This window comes from Talpa europaea (assembly GCF_964194135.1).
Source record: "Talpa europaea genome assembly, chromosome: 16".
In the NCBI taxonomy this organism is placed as follows: Eukaryota; Metazoa; Chordata; class Mammalia; order Eulipotyphla; family Talpidae; genus Talpa; species Talpa europaea.
Window position 1 is genome coordinate 18,204,134 of NC_140084.1, and position 18,233 is coordinate 18,222,366.

The 18,233-nt window shown below is 56.7% G+C and overlaps 1 protein-coding gene across 1 annotated transcript in view; it reads left to right on the top strand.

Moving 5' to 3' along the window:
- PLCG2 (phospholipase C gamma 2) overlaps nucleotides 1-18,233 on the top strand; it is a gene marked incomplete at its 3' end in the record, with an annotated part of 131,541 nt that overhangs the window by 94,716 nt on the left and 18,592 nt on the right. The window contains exons 22-28 of the mRNA XM_084257077.1: nucleotides 76-172; nucleotides 1,437-1,503; nucleotides 4,089-4,246; nucleotides 8,296-8,398; nucleotides 9,004-9,213; nucleotides 16,000-16,145; nucleotides 17,446-17,560. Of these exons, the coding sequence (XP_084113203.1) occupies nucleotides 76-172; nucleotides 1,437-1,503; nucleotides 4,089-4,246; nucleotides 8,296-8,398; nucleotides 9,004-9,213; nucleotides 16,000-16,145; nucleotides 17,446-17,560 (896 nt within the window). The remainder of the gene's footprint in view (nucleotides 1-75; nucleotides 173-1,436; nucleotides 1,504-4,088; nucleotides 4,247-8,295; nucleotides 8,399-9,003; nucleotides 9,214-15,999; nucleotides 16,146-17,445; nucleotides 17,561-18,233) is intronic.

An 18,233-nucleotide genomic window follows, 5' to 3' on the forward strand; every position in this document is an offset into this window, starting at 1 on the left:
CAGCACTCAGCCTTTTGCTGCCTTTCCTGCCAGTGGCTGTACCCAGCATGGCATTCTGATGCCCTGTATTCTCAGGTGGAAAGGAGACTATGGAACTCGAATCCAGCAGTACTTCCCATCCAATTACGTGGAGGACATCTCGACGGCCGACGTGGAGGAGCTGGAAAAGCAGGTGAGTCTCCATCACTGATCATCCCAAGGAGGGACCAGCTGACCCAGTCCTTCGAGGAGTCCATCAAGCTGTCTCATTTCACACGCACTGCTGTGTGTTCCCTCTGGAAGAAAAAGCTGTGCACCATGGAAATCGGGACTGCCCCGAGTTGTTGTGGGTGAAAGTCGTCATGATAATCAGTTGTGCTGGGCTGGAGGTTTTGCAGATGCAAGAGAATTCCCTCCAGAGACAAGTGGCCGACGGGGCATTTGTCCTTTGTGTAAAGCAACTTGCAAATGAGACACTTAGCTGGGCCAGCCAGACGTCTAGAACGTGCTTGGTGTGAGTAAGCAAGTGTGTGGAAGGGGAAGGTGAGCTGAGGCCTTCCTGGTGACATTGCAAATGTGGTTTCTGTCCCCTGCCGCCTCTTTCCTGGGAGGCTAGTAGAGTAGCTACTTTCAGTGTGACAACATGGTGCTAAGGACAGACTCTATGATACTGTTTGAGCCCAAGGAATTTTCTAAGGATGTTGGGGCAATCTGGGAAGGCTACATGGAGGAGGGGGCATTTGAATTTTGAAAGTCAAGTTAGTGTTCAACAGTAAAGAGGGCAGCAGAAAGGGTTTCCAGGTGGGACGTACAGCAGAGGGGCGGTGGTGGGAACATGGTTGTGTTCAGTGCATTCAGCCTGACACAGAATACACTATCCCATCCCTGTGCCTGCACTGCTTTGTCCTTACAAGGTCAGCATTAGCCTGGGGGAGGGATGAAGTAGGCAGGTGCAGTTCTCTGAGACTGAGATGTTCCCATATCCCCGGACCCTGGGGTGATTCAAATGTGCAGTGGGTGGTCGAGCTGGTTAGCTAACTGGGGCCCAGACTGCAGAGTGTGGGCACTGCTTCTGCAGGGCTTGGGAAGCCTTGGAAGGTTCTTGAATAGGGTGATAGTCCCTCCATTTCAAAATGATGTCAGAATAAAGGATCTGGGATGTTTTTTGAAACCTGAGCTAGAGAATCACTTTAAAACCTGTTCTAGAATTCACAAGGCACATTTTTACAGATTGCAAAAATGAAACGCTGAGCCTGCCGGCACCCGCGCACTGCTCGGTCCCCATCAGCTCCATGCTTCATTATTTAGCTCTCTCCCCGTGGACGTATCCTGTAATGAAAATGCATTTTAAACAGTTCCACAGGCAGTGTCTCTGCTAAACGGTGTGCTTTGGAAACCGGTTGTCTTTTTATTATTCCCGTTAAGACTAACGTGAGTGATGTCTTGTTTCTTCACAGATTATTGAAGACAATCCCTTAGGGTCTCTTTGCAGAGGGATATTGGATCTTAACACCTACAATGTCGGTACGTGCTCGTGGTCTCAGCCCCAATTCCTACCCACAGCCCCTTGGCCCGGCCTCAGCAGCTTGGACTGAGATGCTGCTTTGATCCCCAGCTCAAGCTGGGTGTTCAGGCCAGGCCGGTCAGTGTGGGCAAGATCATGTCTGCCAACACAGAGTCTGGTGTGTCAGACGTGCTAGATGAACCTACCTATTACTACTCCTGATATCATCATCGTCACTTCAGGCCTCTGCCTGCATTTGCCCTGCTTTTCTGGGCAGCTGACCTGTTAGCTGGGCAGCTGTGGCACTTGGAGCTGGGATGTCTGCTTTTAAGCCTGAGGCTGCCTCTCAGCCGCTACAAGACCTAGGCCTGTCCCTTCTCTCTCAGTCTCTGCTTCCTGGCTATTCAGCTGGGCAGCTGGACCCCTGGCCCACCTACCTGGGAGTGTGGTGCAAGGGGGAGCCATGCATGCAGCTCCCAGGTGGCAGAGACAGAGCTTGGGTTAGGTTCGAGCCTTAACTCTGCCATTGCTAGCTGTGTGGCTGTTCACGTGTGACTTTTCCTCAGCAAGTCTCCCTGTAAAAAGGGCTTAACCGATATGCATATCAAAGACATCTTTACAGACACATCACCCAAAGCAGTGATAGTGAAGGCAAAGATAAACAGCTGGGACTACATCAAATTCAAGAGCTTCTGCACAGCAAAAGAGACAATAACCAAAACAAAGAGAAACCCCACTGACTGGGAGAACATTTTTGCACACAACACTAATGATAAAGGACTGATCACAAAAATCTACAAAGAGTTGATGAGACTCAACAAAAACAAAGAATATAATCCAGTCAAAAAAAGGGCAGAAGAGGGACTCTCTGGTGGCGCAGCGGTTGAGCGCTGGGTTGCGAAGCTGCACGCAGCCTCTGCAGCGCCGGTTTGATCCCCGGCTGCTCCCCGGCCACCGGAGGAGGGTCCCGCATGGCGCGCAGACCACTCCTGCCGCCCGCTGCTCCCCTCAGCAGTGTACTTCGGTCCTTCTGCCTGTTCTGCTCCCAGCTCTGGCTCTGGTGAATTCTCTCACCCTCCCGCGCTTCTGACTGTACCCAGTGCTTGTATAAATAAATAAATAAATCTTTAAAAATAAAAAAAAGGGCAGAAGAGCTAAAAAGAAACTTCTCTGAAGAGGAAATGCAAATGGCCAACAGGCATATGAAAAAATGTTCAACATCACTTGTAATCAGGGAAATGCAAATCAAAACTACCATGAGATACCATCTTACACCAGTGAGAATGGCACATATTAAAAAAACTAGCAACAACAAATGTTGGCGAGGGTGTGGAGAAAAAGGAACTCTCCTGCACTGTTGGTGGGAGTGCAAACTGGTCCAACCACTGTGGAGAGCTGTGTGGAGATTTCTGGACCTACTAAACATAGAGCTTCCATATGATCCAGCAATTCCACTCCTAGGTATTTACCCAAAGGACACAGAAACATCAATTCCAAAGAACACCTGCACCCCTATGTTTATAGCAGCACTATTTACAATAGCTAAGCTTTGGAAACAACCCAAATGCCCAAAAATAGATGAATGGATCAAGAAGATGTGGTACATATACACCATGGAATATTACTCAGCAATCAAAAAAGATGAACACATGCAATTTGCGGCAACTTGGAGGGAGCTGGAAGGGATCATGCTCAGCGAAATAAGCCAGAAAGAAAAAGAAAAATACCGGATGGTCTCACTCATAGCAGGAATCTAGAAAACTTAAATAAGGGACCAGGAAAAAGAATAACTATAAGAAAGAAAATATCAAAATCAACAAACAACTATGAACCAGAGACACTCTATGGGGGGTGGGGGGTGGGGAGGGGAGGGATTGGGGTCAAAATAAGGGGGCTGTAATTGTATGGGGAATATAAAAATAAAATTTAAATTTAAAAAAAAAAAGGGCTTAACCAAGCAGCAACCTCAAAAGGTTGCAATAAGGATGACATAAGATTGCACACATCAGCTGCTTAGAATACTGCCCGCTATGTAAAAGCTCAGAGATCTTAACTGATGGTACTATTTGGCAGGTGACGTCTCCTCTTATTTAGAAAATGCTTCCTGTGAAGAATGAATCTGTCAGGTGCCCCCCTCTGGCTTCTGTGGCTGCTGGTCACCCTTGGTGTCTTTGGCTTGTGGCCAGTCACTCCAAGCTTTACCTGTGTACTGTCATCGTCATCCTTCTTGTGTCTGTGTCTCTAATTTCCCCCTTTTCTCTGAGAAGGAGTCCAGTTCTTGGATTTAGGGTCCATCCTAGAATCCAGGGGTGACCTCATCCTGAGAGCCAAGTTTGCCTTCAGCTTCCCAATGACGGTACATTCTCAGATACTGGGATTAGGAAGCAGACTCACCTCTTAGGTAAAGCTGCTTGTGCCACTGTCTGCCTTAGGTGGGAGTGTGTGCCTGACTCCTGGTGCCACCTCCCGCAGGGCCCATCTGCATTGCCCGAGGCTACAGCTGGGCCATGTGCCTGGCTTCAGGGAAGTGGCTCTGGCAGCATGAAGTTTGGCCTTTGTGGCCTCGAAGCACACTGATCAGAACTTCTGTCATTCTCTCCCAAAGTGAAAGCCCCCCAAGGGAAAAACCAGAAGACTTTCGTCTTTATCCTGGAGCCCAAGAAGCAGGGGGACCCTCCCGTGGAGTTTGCAACGGACCGGGTGGAGGAACTCTTCGAGTGGTTCCAGAGCATCCGGGAGATCACCTGGAAGATCGACACCAAGGTAGGCATGGCCCACCTAGGCCCAGGTGGGCCCACATGCTCAGGTATCTGGCACTCTGCTGAGGCCGTAGGTGTGTCCAGGCAGCGGGAGGAGTGGACCCAAGGGCCAGACAGAATTCAGGGAGGAGTGAGGTAGGAGCAGCTGTCTGTCCCAGTGAGGGGGATATTGGAGGTCCTCCTGGGAAGCTGCAACTGGTTTGAACCTTCACCTGGCTTAGTGTGTGCAGGTCAACATTTGAGGTTTAGAGCTGACTGGCCCTGTGTAATACCTAAGAAGGAAATGGTGCTTCTTCATCTACCAGATTTTCTTGCTTCTAAGCCTTGTTCAAAGGATCCTTCCATAGTGGCTTCCTCTGAGCCAGCTCCCCAACCTGCTCTGTGCCCAGGGAGCACAGTCAACAAGACCCAGTTCTCTGTGTTCTGGGGGAGGAATGTCCCCTCGAGGGGAATGGACTGGCCTTCTTGTGACTGCAATGTTGGTATTTGACTGGAAGTGCTTTGAGGAGGGTGGGGTGAGGACAGGGTTAGAAGTGGGCAGGCTGTGGCTTGCCTGCGGGCAGACCTGGACCCTGAGCTTGTCACCACACTGCTCAGGCCTTGGTGTCCTTGTCTGCAAAATGTGGGGCCACATACCTCACTCCCACAATGAAGTGGGGCGAGGCCCAGTGCCTGGCGCCTGGCCTGGGCTTGGGTCATGACGGCCTGCCAGGGGTCTGGGGGTGCTTTCCTGCCTGTTTTCTTATGGGCACAGAACTAGGAAATATTAGGATTTCACATGTACCCACTTTTAAGGCAGATCTGGACTGAAAAGACTAATGTTAAAGCTTTCCCAGGACCTCTTGGTCCCTCTGACCTCTGCTGACAGTGGGTAATTCTCTCTCCCCCAGTGTACTTGGAGGGTTGTCCCTCCCTGTGGGGGCCTGACATCTTGGCTGGTATCTAGAGTGTGATTCCTTGAGTCACCCTTTCCTCTACTGTGAGGTCCTCTTCTTTAGAAACCTTTGCAGAGGGCCATGGAATGCGCATCCTCCCTGCAGGGCCTGCCTTCTTTCCCAGAATCTACTCAGAGGCCTTATATCCTGAACTTTCTCCGAGACTTGTGTCACCATCACCTGTCACTCAGGATGAGCCACGTGCCAGGCAGGCCATTTCCTCTGGAGGAGTGTCACCAGTGCCTGCTAGTGCCAGCACATCTCCAAGGCACAGGGGGATGCCACTGTTGCCAGGGCGTGGATCTTACCTCCTCCGTCTCCTTTGAGAGGTGTTCCCTTGCTGATAGTCCTCGCAGCTGTACTGGCAAATCTCGCCAGCAGGTGGCCCTCCTGAGCGGGTTCTAGTATCTGGGAGGCAGCCCTCCAGCTGAGAATGGGGGGGATTGGTGGTGAGAGCGCCCTCGGGGGCTGTTCCCATGGGCCCTGAAACTCTGGCTTGTGTAGATGGAGCTAGGGCTCCGGGGTACAGATGGGCATGGAGATGCCACCCTCTGCCTGGCGTGTCCTGGCTTTCTACTTCAGTTAGCGGCAAAAAAATGTGACTTCGTTTCAGGTTCCCCGCCCACCACGCCCTCCTCCTGCACAAAGAAATTAAGCCTCGCTGTTATTAAGGGCTGTTATTTTCTGCCTTTTGTCGACGTTCCTCCTTAATTGGTTTTTACATCTGCTAAGATTTCATAAGAAATTTTATTTAAGTCTTCTTATTACATGGGAAGGTTGAATGCCCCTGAGTCAGCGGAATCCACTGTCTCTGTATCAAGAGCAGTGAGGGCCAGGCCCTGTCCTGTCCATAGAAGCAGCTCCTCGCCCATGCCTTCCGGTCACGGCCATCCCTGGGAGCCCAGCTGGCCTCTGTCATTTTACAGTCTCTGGCCTCCTTTGGCCGATGGCGAAAGACAAGTCCCTAAGATTCACCTAGGTGTTAGGGTCCAGGGTCTGAGCAGTGAAATGTGTGGTGACTTCATGGCATGGAGGTGGCCTGGAGAGTGGTCGTGCACATTTGAAGAAGCAGCTGCTGTTTCTTCTTGAACTGCTGGGGAAACGTGGCGTTCCGAGACTCGTCAGTGCTTGGGGTCCCTGTGTTCCTCGTTCATCATAGACTGGGTGCATCCCATGCATTCTCACACGCGCCCCTCCTCCTTTTTAAAAAGATTTATTTATTTATGCATACAAGAGCTGGGTACAGGCCAGAGATGCAGTGGGGGGCAGTGAGAGGATTCACCAGAGACAGAGTGGGGAACAGAACAGGCAGATTGACCAAAGTACACTGCTGAGGGGAGCAGCGGGGGAGACAGGAGAGGTCTGCTGCACCATGTGGGTAGCTTCCTGGCAGGCCAGGGATCGAACTCGTGCTGCAGAGGCTGCGGATTGCTTCATAGTGTGGTGCTTAACCTCTTGTACCACCAGGGAGGCCCCTCATGCCACCTTTTAAAGCAGTTCTATCCACCTTAGAAGTGAGCTGTGTGTTGTTGGGTTTCCTGTTCCCAGATAGCCCCCCTGGGAACAGTTATGTGGCAGGGGAACAAGGTCACACTGATACAAGGACACTGCCTCTCGCTCCATGCCCTTCCCACCACAGCTGCCCTCCTAGCCTGACCCCTGTGGTTTGTGCCCAGGACATCCAGGCGGTATGGGGAGGGCTGAGTGCTCATTACATTGGAGCCTCACTTTACAGTGGAGGACACTGGTGCGGGGGCATTTGTGACTTGTCCCGGTGACACAGTAACAGCAGGGTTGGGTCTCACACCTGTGCTCCTAATTCTGGCTCCCGTGTTATGCAGGCTGCACCTGAGCACTTGCTGCCCGCGGGCCCTGCTCTCACGGGGAGGCAGGTCTGGGCACCACTGATGGGCAGTGCTGATGGAGGACGGCCGCTGAGGGGTGGTGGGGGCTGAGAGCAGGTGCACGCTCTGGAAGGCTTGAGGAAGGCCACATCTCCCCCTGTCTTGACTGGCGCTATCCAGGAAGACTTTCTGGAGAAGGAATGGTTTGGGTGGGGTCCCAGAGGAGGAGACATCTAGTGGAGAGGCAGGTGGGGAGGTTGGGGACTGCGGGGCCCGGAGCAGGAGGTCCTTGCTGTGGTTCAGAGGAGTCTGGGCTGTGGCTGGTGGCGTGTCTAAGGGGCGAGGCAGAGTGGTTATGTGGCTGAAGCCTCTTAGCTCCAGCCTGCTGTGAGGCGTGGGGGAAGCTACTCAGCCTTTCTCTGATGCAGTTTCTACCTCTTGGGGGAAGTGTGTGATGCCTGAAGCTAAACACCCCCAAATGCTGTGTGTTACCTGCTGATGACATTGTGAAGGTTCCCCTTGGGTCAGTGGGAGGATAGAGTCAGAATTGGTGAGGCCTCGGGGTTGTCCGGTTGGGGTTGAGGTCGACGCTCATCCTTACTTGGATGGAGATGGATTTGACAAGGGTCTGCCAAGAGGAACTGCCTTCCTAGTCTGTGGCACGTGGTCTGGGCCTTGGAACCCTTTGGTGGGAGCTGTGATGGTGAAATCAGAGGGGCAGGCGCTGCACGTTGCAGTGGACAGTGTTTGTGACTGGCACGCTGGGCCGCAGAGCCCACGAGGACATGCGGTCACGGGCTTAGAGAACTAAGAAGCTGATGAATTTTTTTTTTAAAGATTTATCTATTTATGGATACAAGAACTGGGGTACAGGCCAGAGGTGCGGGGGGTGAGAGGATTCACCAGAGTCAGAGTGGGGAGCAGAACAGGCAGACTGGCTGAAATACACTGCTGAGGGGAGCAGCGGGCAGGACAGGGAGAGGTCTGCTACACCATGTGGGTCACCTCCCTGGCTGTCCCGAGATCTGGCTGCGGGCAGCTTCCCAGTGCTGCGCTTACCCGCTTGCGCCACCAGGGAGGCCCAGAAGCTGAGAATCTTAACAGAGGGTACAGAAGGCCAAGAGCAGAGGGTTGGGGCGGGAGAGCAGTCACCTTGTTGAAGAGCTGAGCATGCTGGGGCCCACAAGGGCTCAGCCGGGAGGGAAACTGCCGCAGGGCATGGGGTTTCTCAGGCCCTGCTTGAGCTCTGGAACTGAGGCGCTGGCTCCAAACAGGAGAACAACCTGAGGTACTGGGAGAAGAACCAGTCCATCGCCATCGAGCTCTCCGACCTGGTCGTCTACTGCAAGCCCACCAGCAAGACGAAGGACAACCTAGGTACCGTCTCCCCTCGAGGCTGTCCTTAGGGCCAGGGTGCTGGTGGAAGGGGCCCTTCTGGTAGGTTCTGAGGGACTGTCTTGAAGGCTGGTCCAGGTTGCTGCTGCCATGACAAGTTACGAGCTTGGTGGCTGAAAACGTGTTAGCCCATGGTCCAGGAGACCAGAGTCTGAAACAGGGGGCGTGGGGGCCTGCACCCTCTAGACACTCTGGAGAGCCTCCCTTCCTGCTGCTGCCACTCCTCGGCCTGTGGCCACATTAGTCCCCTCTTCCTGTAGCCAGATGTCCCTTTGCTGCCCTTCGGAGTGGAGCCTATGATTACTTCTAGGGCCCAGGTAGTCACCCCATTTCAAGCTCCTGGTTTAATCATGCCTGTGAAGTCCCTAGTGCTTGTATCAGACTACAGGTTCCAGGGATCCGGACCTGAACGGCCTCCTTGATGGGGTCCCCAAGGGCAAGAGCCCAGAGCAGTACCGATTCAGGCCCGGTCCCCACAACCCCGTCTCCCTCACCCCCCTGGAAGGCCCCGGCCTCCGGCTGTTGCAGGGCCAGCGTTAAGAAAGCACAGGCACAGGCGGGAGTGACCGCCTCTTCTCTTTGTGCAGAAAACCCCGACTACAGAGAAATCCGCTCCTTCGTGGAGACGAAGGCCGACAGCGTGACGAGACAGAAGCCCATCGAGCTCCTGAAATACAACCAGAAGGGCCTGACGCGGGTGTACCCCAAGGGACAGAGGGTGGACTCCTCCAACTACGATCCCTTCCGCCTCTGGCTGTGCGGCTCCCAGATGGTGGCGCTCAACTTCCAGACCCCCGGTGAGGGCGCGGAGCCCCTCCTCCCTCCTCCCCTCCCCCCCTCCTCTCCCTTCCCGCCCCTGCCCTTCTGCCCCTTCCCCCCACCCATCTTACCCTTCCCTCTCCCGCCCCTCCCCTGCTCTTCCTCACCCTCTTTTCCACCCCTTCTGTTCCCGCCTCTCCCTTCCTTCCTACCCCTTCCCCATTGCCACGCCCTCCAGCCTCCACTTCCCTCCCCCCCTCCCTCCCCCCCCACCTTTCCCCTCCTCTCTCACCTCCTCCCCTTCCCTCCAGCTCCCACATCCCCTGCATCCCTTTCCTGCCCACCACCCCTCCCCTCCCTCCCTCCCTCCTCCCCAAACTCCCTCTCCCTGCCCAGCCTCCATCCCCCACCTCATCTGACTCCCCTTCCCCTCCCTTCCCTCCTGCCCCTCTCCACCCTCCCCTCCTATCCTCCGCTCTCCCTTCAACCTTCTCTCCCCTCCCACGCCCTTCCCTCTGCCCTCCCACCCATTCCCCCCTTTCTGTTACCTCCTCTCCCCTCGCATCCCCACCCCTACCCCAGCTCCCCCTTCCCTACCTGCCCAGCCCTCTCCCAGCCCTTCCCTGGCCCTTCCCCATCTTCCCCTCCCCTCCACTCCCTCTTCCATCCCCCCTTCCCCCCTCCCCTTGCCTCCCTCCCCTCCCTCCTCCCATCCCTTCCCCAGCCTCCCCTCCCAAACACTCCTCTCCCTTTGCCCCTCTCCACCTGCCCCCCACTCTCCCTGCCGCCCATTCCCAACTCCCCCCCAATCCCATCCTCCCACCCCTTCCCCTCCCCTTCCTATCCCCTCCCCTCCCCACTTCCCATTCGTCCCCCACCCTCTCCACTCCCCTCCCCGCCCATCCCCTCCTCTCCCATTGGCCCCTACATCCTCCCCTCCCTTTCCCTCTCACCTCATCCCCACCTCCTCTTCCCTCCCATCCCCCTCCCCTTCCTCTCCATCCCCACCCAGGCCTGCCCTCCTCAGACCCTTCCCTCCCCCTTCCTCCCCCACCCACTCCCTGCCATCCCCTCCATCCCCCATCCTGCCTCCCACCCCATCCCCCTTCCCTCCCCTTCCCTCGCCCTCCCTCTCCCATCCTACCTCCACCTCCCCATTCCCCATCCCTCCCTTCTGCCCCTTCCACCCTCCCTTTCCCTTCCCCTCTCCTCCCACCTGTTCCCATCCCCCGCCTCCCCTACCCACTCCTAGCCCATCCCCACCCATCCCTTCCCTCCCTCTCCCTTCCCCACCTCCCCTCCCATGCCCCCTGACCCTCTCGCCCCCTCACCCCTTCCCTCCCTCCTCACCCTCTCCCATCCCCACCCATCCCTCCCCTGCCCTCCCCACCCATTCCCCTACCTCTCCTCCCTCTCCCATTCCCACCCCTTCCCAGCTCCCCTCCCTTGCCTCCTGCCCTCTCCACCCCTCACCCTTTCCCTCCCTCCCTCCTCACCTTCTCCCATCCCCTCCCATCCCTCCCCTCCCCTTCCCCACCCATTCCCCTAACTCCCCTAGCCTCCCCCTCCCATCCCCCACCAATTCCCCCCCTCTCTTCCCTCCCCTTCCCCACCTCCCTCCCTTCCCTCCTGCCCCTCTATCCTACCCCCTCACCCCTTCCCCATATCCCACTTCCCTCCTCCCCCACCCCTCCCTCCTCTACCTCTCCCTCCCCTACCCCACCTCCCTTCCCTCCAGCCCCTCTCCACCCCTTCCCCTTATACCCCTTCCCTCCCTTCCCCATATCCCCCTTCCTACCCTCCTGCCTTTCCCCTCCCCCACCCATTCCCCTGCCTCCCCTCCCTCTCCCATCCCCCTTCCCCACCCCATATCCCCCTTCCCACCCACCCTCCTTTCCCCTTACCCACCCAGTCCCCTCCCTCCCCTCCCGCTCCCATCTCCACCCCTTCCCCACCTCCCTCCCTTCCCTCCTGCCCCTGTACCCTCCCCTCCTTACCCCTTCCCCATATCCCACTTCCCCCTCCCTCCTCCCCCTCCCCTCCTCCTCCCCACCCCTAACTCCTCTCCCCCTCCCCCACCCATTCCCCTCCCTCCTCTCCCTCATCCCTATCCCACTTCCCTTCCCTCCTGCCCTCTCCACCCCTTCCCCTTACCCCACTTCCCTCTCCTCCCTCTCCCATCCCCAACCCATTCCCCTCCCTCTTCCATCCCCACCCCCATCATCCCCCACCCATTCCCCTAACTCCCCTCGCCTCCCTCTCCCATCCCCCTTCCCCACCCCATATCCCCCATCCCACCCACCCTCCTCTCCCCTCCCCCACCTATTCCCCTCCCTCTCCTCCCTCTCCCATCCCTACCCCTTCCCCACCTCCCTCCCTTCCCTTCTGCCCCTCTACCCTCCCCCCACCCATTCCCCATATCCCGCTTCCCTACTCCCCCACACCCTTTCCTCCTCTCCCTCCTCTACCCCACCTCCCTTCCCTCCTGCCCCTCTGCCCTCCCTTCCTCACCCCTTCCCCCAAATCCCACTTCCCTCCTCCCCCCACCCCTCCCTCCTCTACCCCTCCCCTCCTGCCCCTCTACTCTCTCCCCACCCCTTCCCCATATACTGCTTCCCCTCTCCCCTCTTCCCCCCACCCCTACCTCCTCTAACCCTAACCCCCACCCATTACCCTCCTCCCCCACCCATTACCCTCCCTCATCCCCACCCCTACCCCACCTCCCTTTCCTCCTACCCCTCCACCCCTTCCCCACCACCCCTCCCTTCCCTCCTGCCCCTCTCCACCCCTTCCCCTTACCCCTTCCCTCCCCTACCTCTCCCATCCCCAACCCTTCCCCACCATCCCTCCCTCCCCTCCGGCCCCTCTCCACCCTACCACCCTCACCCCTTCCCCATATCCCCCTTCCCTCCCCCCTCTCCCACCCATTCCCCTCCCTCCCCCATCCCCCTTCCCCACTGCCCCTCCCCTCCCTCCTGTCCCTCTCCACCCTCCTCTCCCTCATGTAACCCCATATCCCCCTTCCCTCCCACCCTCCTCTTCCCTACTTCCCCTCCCCATTCCCCTCTCCCCTCCCTCTCCCATCCCCACCCTTCCCCACCTTCCCTCCCTCCCTTCCTGCCCCTCTCTACCCTCACCCCTTCCCCATATCCTGCCTCCCCCTCCTCTCTTCCCCCCTCCCCTCCCTCCTCTCCCCCTCCCTCCCCCTACCCGTTCCCCACCTCCCACCTTCATCTCCACCCCTACCCTCCTCTCCCTCCTGCCCCTCTCCACAACCCCTACCCCCTTCCCCATATCCTGCTTCCCCCCCTCCTGTCCCAACCCTACTCTCCCCCTCCCTCCCGTCCCTACTCTCCCCCTCCCTCCCGTCCCTACACTACCCCTCCCTCCCGTTCCTACTCTCACCTCCCTCCCCCACGCATTCCCCTACCTCCCCTCCCTACCTCTACCCCACCTCCCCTACCTCCTGCCCCTCTCCAACCCCTTCCCTTTATCCCCCTTCCCTCCCCTCCCTCTCCCATCCCCCTTCCCCATTGCCCTCCCCTCCCTTCCCCCACCCCCACCCCACATCCCCCTTCCCATCCTCCCTCATCTCCCCTCCCTCCCCCACCCATTCCACTCCACCCTTCCCCTCCCTCTCCCATCCCCACACCTTCCCCACCTCCCCTCCCTTTCATCCCTCCCCTCTCTACCCTCCCTTCACCCCTTCCCCATATCCCACTTCCCCCTCCCCTTCTACCCCCACCCATTCCCCTACCTCCCCTCCCTCAGCCCCACCCCTACACACCTCCCCTCCCCTCTCTCTCCACACCCCCTCACCCCTTCCCCATATTCCCCTCCCTCACCTCCTCCCACCCCTCCCCTACTCTCCCTCTTCCTCCCCCCACCCATTCCCCTCCCTCCCCTGCTCCATCCCCACCTCTACCCCAATGCCCCTCTCCTCCCTCCTGCCCCTCTTCAGCCCCACACCCCTTCCCCTTATCCCCCTTCCCTCCCCTCCCTCACCCATTCCTCTACCTCCCCTCCTCTCCCATCTCCCTTCCCCACTACCCCTCCCTTCCCTCACCCCAACCCATAGCTCCCTTTCCTTCTCCCCCCACCCATTCTCCTACCTCCCCTCCCTTCCCTCTCCCATCCCTGCCCCTTCCCCACCTCCCCTCCCTTCCCTCCTGCCCCCTACCTCCACACCCCTACCCCATACCCCACTTCCCCTCCCCTCCTTCCCTCTCCCTCCCGCACCCATTCTCCTACCTCCCCTGCCTTATCCCCACCCCACCTCCACTCCCCTCCCTCCTGCCCCTCTGCATACCCCCACACCCTTCCCCTTATCCCCCTTCCCTCCCCTCCCATCCCTCCCCTCCCCTACTTCCCCTCCCCTTCCTCATCCCCACCTCTTCCCCACCACCCTTCTCCACCCTCCCCTCCCTCCCTCCTACGCTTTCCCTACCTCCTCTCCCCTTCCCTCCCTCACCCATTCCCCTACCTCTCTCGCCTCCCTCTCCCATCCTTGCCCCTTCCCGATCTCCCCTCCTCCCCTCCTGCCCCTCTCCACCTCTCCTCCCTCACCCCCTTCCCCATGTCCCTCTTCCCTCTCTCCCCTTCCACCCTATCACATCTGCTCCCTCCTACCCTTCTCAACCCTCCCCTCCCCCTTATTCTCCCCTCCCACCCATACCCCACCTCCCCTTCCTTCCCTCCACCTATTCCCCAGCCCCTCCATTCCCCTCCACTTCCCCTTCCTCACCCCTTCCCTACCTCCCCCTTCCCTCTCTCCTGACCTGCCTCCCACCCCAATCCCATCCCCTCCCTCCTACCCTTCCTCTCCCCTCCCCCTTCCATCTCCCCTTCCACCCATTTCTCGGCACCCCCTTCCCTCCCTCCCCTCCCTCTAACCCTTCCCCACTCCCCTCCCCTGCCCCTTTCCTCCACCCCTCCCCACTCCTCCCTCCCATTCCTGCAGCCCCTCTCTACCCTCCCTCTCCCCTCTCCCCCACATCCCCTTCTGTCCCCTTCCCCGACCTCCCTCCCTCCTCACACCCTTCTCCACCTCCCCTCCCTTCCCTCCCCCCTCACACCTTCCCCTCCTCCCCCTTCTCTCTCCCTCACAACCCCTTCCCCTTAGTCCTTCCCTCTTCTGTCCCCTCCCTCCCTGCTGTCACCCCTCTCCACCCTCCTGCTGCTCCTCTCACCCAGTCCCCACATCCCTTTCCCTCCCTCCCCCTTCCCCATCCCTTCCTGTCCTCTTTCCACCTCCCTGCCCCTCCCCCACCCCTTCCCCCTCCCTTTTCCTCCTCTCCCTCCCTCCTGCCTCTTTCCCAACCTTCCGCCTTCCCCACCCCATTTACCTCCTCCTCTCATGCTCTCCTGCCCCTCCCCTCCCTCCTATCTCCCCTCCTCCTGCTTTCTCCACCCCACCCCTCCCTCTCTCCCCTCCATTCCTCTCCTCCTTCCTCTCCCCTTCTCTGCTCCCCAACCTCTTCCCCCTCCGTACTCTCCTTGCCCTCCTCCCCACTGCCTGCTGTACCCTCCTCTCCTTCCATTTCCCTCTCCCCATTTCCCCCTCTTCTCCTCCTCCCTCCTCCCTCCCCTTCCATTGTTGAAGTCCATTCTTCAGGAGTCATTTTCAGCGTCTTCCTGAGCCACTTTGAGTCTTGCTGTGTCTGTAGCTTCCCGGAAGCACCACCATTGCTGTGGCCTGCGAGGCCCTGCAGCCCTTTCTCCTCCCGTAGTGCGGCTGGCACCACCCTCTGTCACGGTACCTGCAAGGGGTACCTGAGCGTCACTTCAGACGTCAGGCACATCAGTGCTGCCTGATGTCCCCTCCCCGCTGCTCTTCTGGTAGCTTTGGTTTTTTTTTTTTTTGTATTATTTTTTTGAGATAACATTGGTATACCACGTTATACTAGATATACAGGAGCCCCTTTTTCAGTTCATGTTACAGCACCACACCCACCACCAGGACGCCCAGTCTTTTAACATAGTCCTGTGCTCCATACACACCATGGAATATTACTCAGCAATCAAAAAAGATAAACTCATGCAATTTGCAGCAACATGGATGGCGCTGGAAGGGATCATGCTCAGCGAAATAAGCCAGAAAGAAAAAGAAAAATACCGGATGGTCTCACTCATAGCAGGAATCTAGAAAACTTAAATAAGGGACCAGGAAAGAGACTATAATAAAGTAAAAATCAAAATCTTCTGGTAGTTTTGATCAGCTTGGCCATGTGTAGGTGGCCTCTGAGGAGACAGCCAGCCAAGTGGCGGCCTGGAGGTGGCTCCCGGGGCTGCTGTAGCTCCACACCCGCCCCCGCCTTCACTGCCCGTCAAGCCAGGGCGTGTTGAGGGAGTGCTGCCTTTTCTTTCCTGTGACCTGTCTGTCCCTGCTTCTTACCCCGCCTTTTTTCATGGCACCTGGGTATTCCTAGTGTAACAGGGTGGGCCCCAGGGAAAAGGAAAGTTCCAGGTTTGAAAGTCTTAAATGTTTTGTGTTGATGTGGCGGATGGCAGAACCCATTTAGAGCAGGCGGGTTTGCGGGGTCTGGGCTGCCCCGCTCCCTGCCCTGTAACAATAGCATCCATGTTTATTAAATTTATATGTTTCCTGTCATTGAGTTAAAAGCATTTTTCTTTCCACAGCACGTCAGCTTTTAAAGAACTATTTTCTACATAGACATTTTTAGCTTTGTGTAGCTTCTCATTTTTTTCATGGTTCAGGTTTTTGTCCTTGGGTATAAAATCGCCCCCCACCCCCACCCCACAGTGCCTTCTGGGCCACAAGACCTGCCTCTTCATGCCTAAAGACTCTGTACCTTCCTCCCCAGATAAGTACATGCAGGTGAATCATGCCTTGTTTTCACTCAATGGGCGGACGGGCTATGTCCTCCAGCCGGAGAGCATGAGGGCGGAGAAGCACGACCCCATGCCGCCGGAGAGCCAGCGCAAGATCCTCATGACGCTGACCGTCAAGGTAACTCCACGCGATGCAGACAGCCCAAGCACCCCCCAACAGATGAGTGACTCAAGAAGCTGTGGGCTGTGTACACAATGAATGCTACTCAGTGAGCAGGAAAGACAAACTCACGCCACTTGTGGCAACGTGGATGGAGCCAGACGGGCCCATGCTAGCTGAAATAAGCTAGAAAAAAAAGAGATAAATATCGGATGGTCTCACCTATAGGTGGACTATAGAGAAACCAAGCAAAGGGTCTGGAAAAAAGACAAAACTCGCAAGCTGACCCCAGATGACAGGCATATGGTGTGGGATGCAGAGCACAAGGGACTGTGGTGATGGTTCATGGGTGATGCGGTGGCAGAACTCTGGGGACTCCACCTAAGGGGAGAAACCTATTACTGTACCAAAATGAACCATGATATAAGAAAATAAAAAAGTTGAAAAAATGTTAATGGCATGCTCCCCACCCTTGCCCTGGGAGCCAGGGAGGCCTTGTTCTGCAGTGCCTGTTCTGCAGTGCACTCCAGGGCCATTGCAGGGGAGAAGTGGGGAGGGATGGCCCCCCCCATCTGTCTTGGTCACCTCCCCTTCATCCATTGGGGGTGGGGGTGGTTGGTGAGAAAACAGGCCCAGCTGACTCTGCGGTCCCAGCAAGGTTGATTTCTGGCCAAATCAAACCTGTGGAAAACTGGCCATTTAGGCTTTAGGGACCAGAGAGCGTGTCTCCCCGGGGGTCAGTTTTAGGGATGAAGCCTTATTAAAATTCATGCAGCTTTCAGAGACTGCACGGACTCTTTGGGAGAGTTTTGTGAGTGCCTTTTGGGAAACTGGAAAGTAGAGAAATGAATTGCCTGTCTCATAAGATTAAGGAAGTAAAAATGAAACATTAAATAAAAAAGGTCTTGGGGAAAAAAAAAAAAAAAAACGGTTGCAAAAAGAATATCACACATCTTTCCCATCCTTTCCTGAAGCTGGGAGACAGTGAGGGATCTGTCTCTGCGGGTGCCTCTGGGCAGGAGTGCGATTGTTGTGTGCTTAGGTGAGGCCCCCCCCCCCCCATTGATTCTGATGACATGGGAGCTCCTGTCCTGCCTCCTCCTTAACTCTCAGCCCCCGTCCTGGTCCACAGCTGGGTGGTAGTCCAGCAGATGGCCGTTTGGATGTCTCCAGTAGAGAAATCGAGGCTGACTGGGAACTCCCAGATCTGACTGTAGAGTCCAACCTGAGCTTGTGGTTAGACCTCCTAGCCCCGCCAGGGAACTTGCTAGCACTTACGGGTGGCCGGAATCCCAGCGCCTATCCTTTGCCGTCCTAGGTGCTGGGCGCTCGCCATCTTCCCAAACTTGGACGAAGCATCGCTTGTCCCTTTGTGGAGGTGGAAATATGTGGAGCCGAGTATGACAACAATAAGTTTAAGACAACAGTTGTGAGTAAGTTGCCCGGACCCTTTCCTCTCCGTTGTCAAGTGAGTTGGGTTGCATGCTGGGCAGGCCATTCCTCAGGGAGCTGGTCGCAGGCAAGCTGTCCTTCTCTAGTCTTTGCCACCATCCCCTTGTCCTGGTTCAGCTCAGGGAGGCAAAACAAAGGGCCAGTGATTACACAGTTGGATTACACAGTGGGTACCCAAGGCGACCTTCTCTGCCTATGGCTCATGTCGGGAGCCACAGGCAACGCTGTTGCTCCCTGGTCTGTGGTGCTGGGGGTGGGGGTGGGGGTTCTCCCTGATATACCTGATACTTAATGAGCAGAGATACGCAGAGAGCAGCTCTGCTTCAGCACAGCGCCTTGCACCCCCCAATCAGAGATATGGTCCCCATGTCCTGTCCCCTTTTCTCTTTCAAACCCACCTATTCCTGCTCTGCCATCTACCTCCCCTCCTGTCCTGTCCCAGGGAGGGGAGGTGGGAGATGTATAAAGGGGGAGGTGTTCTCCCCCTGCTCACCAAGGGCCAGGCCAGTCCAACTTTACCAGGGTTGCTTACTAGAAAAATGATGGTTGAGATTTTCTCAGCACTTGGCATAAACACGTGTTTACATGGTTGCCAAGGCGATTTGAAGCCCAAGGATATAGGGATGGTTTTACCAGGAGGCTACAGGACAAGCG